This window comes from Vigna umbellata, chromosome 11 (assembly GCF_029865625.1).
Source record: "Vigna umbellata cultivar VRB3 chromosome 11, Vumbellata_1.0, whole genome shotgun sequence".
Lineage (NCBI taxonomy): Eukaryota > Viridiplantae > Streptophyta > Magnoliopsida > Fabales > Fabaceae > Vigna > Vigna umbellata.
Window position 1 is genome coordinate 11,556,680 of NC_142175.1, and position 6,914 is coordinate 11,563,593.

General features: G+C 29.7%; 1 protein-coding gene across 1 annotated transcript; it reads left to right on the forward strand.

Moving 5' to 3' along the window:
* Positions 1–2,373: 2,373 nt before the first annotated feature.
* On the forward strand, positions 2,374–4,131 carry LOC148190982 (root meristem growth factor 10-like). Its single transcript, XM_088102613.1, has 2 exons — positions 2,374–3,121; positions 3,485–4,131. The coding sequence occupies exons 1-2, from the start codon at positions 3,002–3,004 to the stop codon at positions 3,722–3,724; spliced, it is 360 nt and encodes a 119-aa protein (XP_087958739.1). The 5' UTR covers positions 2,374–3,001; the 3' UTR covers positions 3,725–4,131.
* The last annotated feature ends 2,783 nt before the right edge of the window (positions 4,132–6,914 follow it).

Consider the following 6,914-nt stretch of genomic DNA (forward strand, 5'->3'; position numbering starts at 1 on the left):
ACCCTGTCTTCAAAATGGCCTTATCTTCATCTCGTCACGGGAAGAGAGCTGGTGGAATGAAAAGAGATGAACGATTATGTGCACATGTGATAGCTTGGATTCTGCTACCCAGGGGTGGGAATTATGCTCAACTAACTTCAGAGGATGTATACGTGATACAAACATTAAGAGCAAAGATTCCAACTAATTGAATTTCAGTTTTTAGTGACCACATGGTAAAAGTTAACAAACAGAGAACTTATCATCTCCCCTATGTTGTCTTCATCAGCAAGGTTCTAAGGCGTTATTATATATATTGACCTTATTGATGAAGTAACCATGAGTTGTTCCAAGAAGAATATGATTGAAAAGTTGGCTTTGCATCATTTGAGACTCAAAAAGAATGAGAAAGGCTAGGTATTCAAAGATGAAAATGTTCCTATGATTAAGGAAGCTGAACCACTGAATGTGGACAAGTTTGAACACAAGTTCAAGCCACAATCTGAGTTTGAAAAATTTGTGTTTGATCAGTTCAAGAGACAATTTGCCAAGCTTACCAAGATCCAAAAATCACTGTCTCGGGTACATAGATAGTTGGATGAAGCTTTGGAGATTAATGCTTTTTGTGGCACTTCAAAGGATGATACTAATGACATGGAGGACGATACGGAAGAAGAGTTCATTGAAATCTCAAACTCAGATTAGGAAATAAGGTCTAGATTAGGTTCTGTTTTAATTAGATTTTTATTTTTTTTTATAACTGTAAATTTGGCCATAAGGCCTTATCCTTTAAACTTTGATACTCTGTTTCTATTTTGATCTTTTTCTGATTAAATGAAATACTATGGTTGATTCCATATCCATTGCTTATTTGAATGTCTGAGTAATTGGATGAAATTTGATTGTGATTGATTGAATCTGTTGTGTATGAATGCAATATGTTATTTCACTGTCATGTAGATAATCACACATTCATACTCATTTCATATCACAATTGCATCACAACTGTTGATTATTTATGGACTAACACTCAACACTTTTGAGAAAAGTTGTGTTATGCAGGTTTAACACTAATCTTGAAAGATGTAATGATCTAACCGATTGAAAAAGATATATAATCGATTAGAATTTGCTAAACAAAAAACTTAATCGGTTTGCTTCATTACGTAATCGATTAAAAACCGCTTTATTGGTTTGTATGTTTATATCTGGTGACATAACTGCTTAACATGTTGATATCGTTGTTCTATACATGTTTAGCATCAAATGTTGCATATTATTCAAAACTGCTTTGAAAATCATTTCATATGCTTCATTTTTGAACATTGCACCAAATTGTTGCAGAATCATTTACTCTGATATATTCATTCTGATACTGTATAAAATGATATCATGCATTGCACCAAATTGTTGTTGCATACTAAACGGGTCAAGTGCGGGTATTAAACTATTCGCCCCACGGGTACCCACTGCCCGCAAAAAATAATAATAAAATATTAATTTTTATTTTTTAAATTATATTTAATTAAAAATAAAATTAATTTATATTTTATTAAGTTAAATTTAATTAAAATTAAATTTTAATTTATATTCAATTTACTTTATATTATATTATGCATATATTTTTTGTAATTTTATTTAAAAAATGTATAAAATATATTTTTTTAATTTTTTGTGGGTATCCGTGTGTTTTAAAATACCCGCGAGTATTTTCTAAGCGAGTACGGGTCGGATTTTTTTTTGTGGATCGGGTACGACCCGACCATTTTCATCCCTAATCTAAGTATCTTTTGCTGTTATAATGTATATCTAGATATTTATAATAACATCTTATAGATTTTCTTTAAATTGATTGAATTGTAATATTGATTATGTGACCAATCATGATAATTGAATACATAAAAAAATTGAAATATTACATATTCAATTCAAAAGTTTTCAAAATTTGAAGGCTTTTTAGCCTATAAAAAATTAATTAAGATTGAAAGTTTTGAAATTTATCATGGACTTAAAACTTAATAAAGCCTATTCATAATTTTATAATTTATAATTTTAAAGTATAAGTATGTTGAAAAATAAAAAGAAAAAAATGAGGAAAGAAGCTGTTTTTGAATGAACTGGATGCAAACAAGTTACTTTTAGAAAAAATAAAAATAAACAAATTGCTTAAAAGAAACACATAAATATTGTACTTGTGCTACTGAATTTTAAAGATTTAACTCAACGTAAACTATGCATGTCACCCGGTTATTGATCCACGCGGGTTAAGGATTATTTGGGATGGGCTAAACGAGTCAACAAATAAAATACTTAATCGATCCAACACTCTTTCTACGACTGGCCTGCATGGCATGTTAACATCTCTAACTGAATGTAGTATATATTATTCTTTAATATATATGTTCTTTTTCCTCTTCTATTTTACCCTTTTATTGAGTTGTAAGAGGTTACATAAAAACATTTTGAACACAAAATTGCTAAAACTAAAAGAAAAAGGTGGCAAAAATGGAAAGAAACAATGGGCATCAGGCATTCAGATTTATATTGATTTAAAAAAAAAAAAAAGACAAGAGATATGAAAAGTTCCTCGGTTGAACCAATATGGGAGGCAATGGCATTCTTGATTTTTGGTTCATGTTTCACTTTACACATCCCCATTTATGAGTCTATAATGCCATTTTCCATTCTTAATCTATGATATTTTCATGTCACACACTCTCTCTCTTTTCTCTTTCTCTTGTATATATCTCTGAAGAAGGATCTGTGTTTCTTCTCTTTCCCTCTCTTGGGACCCAACAAATTGACATGTGAGAAGGAAGGGACAAAAGAGAGGAGGCCACCATATCTACATCTTCTCTCATTACTTCTTTCACCCCCTACATCTCCATGTTCTACAACAAAACTCCTTCTTTTTCCTCAAGTTCTTGCATTTAATGCACATTTATTTCCTTCTTACTACAAATACTTCTCCTACCTCCCTACATTTTCCACACCCCACAGCCAAGTTTTTCACACTACATCCATGTCAACTGCATCATACCTTCTCCTCTTCTTTCTGTGCATTTCATTGCATGCATGTTATGCTCGCCATCTTAACCCTCTCAATATCAAGCTCCAAGAGAAATCACACTTCTCCATCAAGGTCTGTCAACTCATTTACTAGTTTTGTTATAATTTCTTTATTACCGAATACTGACAGAGAAAATTTATATGGTACTTTCAGAATTTCGGTACTGATATTGTGAAACCACTTCACCCTCTCTGCTTTACGTCCAAACTTGTTCAATTATTGGCCTTAAGAATAACTATACCAAAACAGCAAGCTCTTAGATTTTTCATATTATTTCCTCTTATCATAGTACTGGCTGAGTGCAGAGAAATTATATGGTAGTTAAAATTATTCAATTATTGATCATAAAGAAAAAACACAGGCTACTCTTCTGATACAATAATGTTCCTTGTCTGTTTTTATGTGTCTCATTGTTTGGCTTTTTCTTTTATGCAGCTTAATGAAGGTCCCAACAAGACGGAGACTCGGTTGGTCGGTGATTCTGAGAAGCCAAGAAACCGAAGAAGCACAAACCATAGGGTGCAGCAAGATAAAAATGGCGCAGGTGTTTTACAAAAGTCTCTTGTTTCGGTTTCTTGGCGTGTGCCTCACAACAAGAAGAAACCTCGTCAGAAACACCCTGGTTTTGACTTGGACTATTCTCCACCCAAGACACACCCTCCTCATCACAACTGAGAAACAATAAATGGAAGAATGTGAAGCCCTGACCAACGTTGAAGAGAAAAACCAGCAGCATGGAAGACGGGGCCACATTATAGTTCAAATCTATAGCATATATGTATGACTGTAGAAACTTAATACTGTTATGTGCTATGACTTTAAGGTACACTGAGTGTTCCCTTTTCCTTTCTTTCTAATTTTATAAATATGAAATGTACATCAGAAATGTTTCTTGCTACATGCATATATATATATATATATATCTCCTGTGTCAGGTGTATATATATATATTTAGAACTTCATATTTCATATATTATTATAAGAAGAATTACTCATGACTATACTTTATATATCCTTCTAGGTGTGTTCATTGACTATTAACACCATTGTCCTATCTATAACGCCTCTTACCATTGTAATGAAGAGTTATTCTCTCTCTCTCTATATTTGTCTCTGACATATGCTGATATAGTATGCGTAGCATGGTTTTATAAAAGGGTCCACCACCATGAATGTAACGTATAGGTTTCTTGATTATATTATGATTATAGTTGTGGTCGCATTAGTTACAATTTCTTTTGCAATTCTTCTCTCTCTATATATATATAAGGTTGGTGATTCAACTTCAACCTCAATTTAGTATACAAGGGGATATTCTCTTTGTTTTTTCTTACAGTTACTAATGATTTTGATGCAGTAACATGGTAATGATACTGATATTTGAGTGCTTAATACAATATCAGATTTTTTTTTTCTTTTTTTTGAAGGAATATATATATATATATATATACTTAAACTTGAAAAGTCAACAACTGCATTGATTTCTTCATGGTCCTAGAAGTTGGATGAAGAGGTTCTGATAAAATCATGTTTTACTTCACATCAACCTTTTCATAGACTCTCTAGACTGCAAAGGTGTTTCTATTTTTATATATTTTCTTTTTTTAAAAACAATTGTTTTACTCAGTTCTTCTATGATTAATTACACACATCATGTGTTCATTTATATATTTAGAAATAATCCACTTACTAAAATATTTTATATTTGATGTACAAAACTAGTAGCATAAAAAAGAGCCGTAAAACTAAAGAAAACTTAATTGCCTTGATATCATTCTTAATTAATATACAAGTGTTAAACAAGTTCCTTAAATCTTCATATCTTGTATATATTTATTCATTTTTTCCTTCTTTTTTTCATACAATTGATGCATTGAGAGTTACATTGTGGTACGTACTTACATCATTATCATGTGATGTGGAGCTATTTTTTTTATTCATCTTATAAAATGAAACAAGTAACTGCAAGTTGATTCTAAGAAGTTGGTAGTTGGTGTTCTTAAATGAGGGAAAACGAAAGCAATAGCAACTGGTCCAACAGATCTTCTTTCCCACATGGTTTTTATATTTTTTCCCACTTCCTTTTCTCTTTGTCCCTTTCTTATTTTGCGTTATAAACATACTTTGTCTCTGTATCTGTATGTGTGTGTATTTACAAATATATTCTATGAACAGTGAAATAAGAAAAAAAATGATTACAAACAAAAGTATTCTATAATTTAGCATTGATTTTTTAAAAAGTTTATTACTTCAAAAGGCTATATAACTCTACAAGCACTAAATTAAATATTTATGTAACTGCACCATAGTAAGAATGTATTGGGATTGGAACCTAACAAGCAAAGCAATGAATAATTTATGTAACTGAAATGTTTAATTTTTCATGAATCATGACATGACACTTTCATATCTAACTAAGAAATATTTGAAATATGGATTATCAAATTAAAAGGTTTTAATTAATTAAAATTTATATTAGAGTAATAATATTTTAATATATTTAAATAAAAATTCAATTTATAGTCTATTCTTTGGACAAACGGACATGTGGGTCAAAATTTATGAGATTTACAAATATAATTAATTAGACGAATTTTTGACGTAAAAGAATGTATTTTCATACGTACGTATAACTCAATATTCACAAGCCAATAAAAAGACCAATTAAAGGAACGAAATTGTCTTTATTGAGGTCCTTTTAAATAAATGAAAAAAAAATAATACACTTTAGTTATAAAAAGAAATCCTAACATAAAATATGAAGTAAAGTGTGTATTCATATTTTTTGTTTGACTGAAAAACTAATAAACAAATAAAAGAGACAAGTAATTGAACCTAAATTAATAAAAAAATATCAGTGGGCTACACGAAAGAGGCATTCATGACTTTGTAACCTTGCATATCCACGAACTTTTCAATGGAACAACACTTTATTTTGACTAGTCTATTTAATATTTAAAATAGTGTACAATAAAAATTTCAGAAGAAATTTTAACTCTTTTATTTATTTAAAGATTATCATCTGCTTCATTTAAAAAAAACAGAAATTATCCTCCTTTTGGAATTACAATTTACTCCTTTTAGAAATTAATCTGTTAAAATTGATTCTATTTTAATATTAAATATCTTTTAAGAACATTTTCTCTCTCTACATCATATAATGTAATCATCTCTATTATAAACTTGGAGTAAAAATATAAAAAAAAAAAGTGTTAGAGTAAAGCTCCAAACTAAGTAAACAAGGATTAAGGGTTTCTAAAACCTTTTTCATCTTATAAAGTTTTTAAATTCAGAAACGTTTTATTTTTCAAAATGAGTATATTCTTTACGGAAATCAATATTTGTTCTACTTAATAAGCAAGATTATTATACATAATAGCAAAATTTCTCTTTTCATTAAAGACATGTAATTAATATTCACATGAGGTTGACTTACGTTAAATTGGATATTACATTTCTTTAAGTAAAGTTTGTATATGTCATGAATTAAAAAGAATGATTAGAAAGATTATTATAATAGAAATAATAAATAAAATATTTTGATAGAGATTAGTGATTGATGAAATCGAAACTTACTAGGTAAAAAGCAAGAAAAATATCACACTAACTTATGCATGAAAACAAGGTTGTAACAAATAGAAAAATGTTTTGATTTTACATGGAACTTGTTTGTTTATTGGTTTAGTGCAAAGTAACCAAAGCCAGGGTGTTCTGCACCAAACAAGGAACACGAGATGCAACAGTTCCAAGTATGTCTCCTATGGAAGCTGATATTCAACTTTGATGGAATATATAATCTCAATAAAGACAAATTTTGGGATTGAGAAAAGATAAACTAAACCAGTTTCTTAGAAGTGGCACAAGC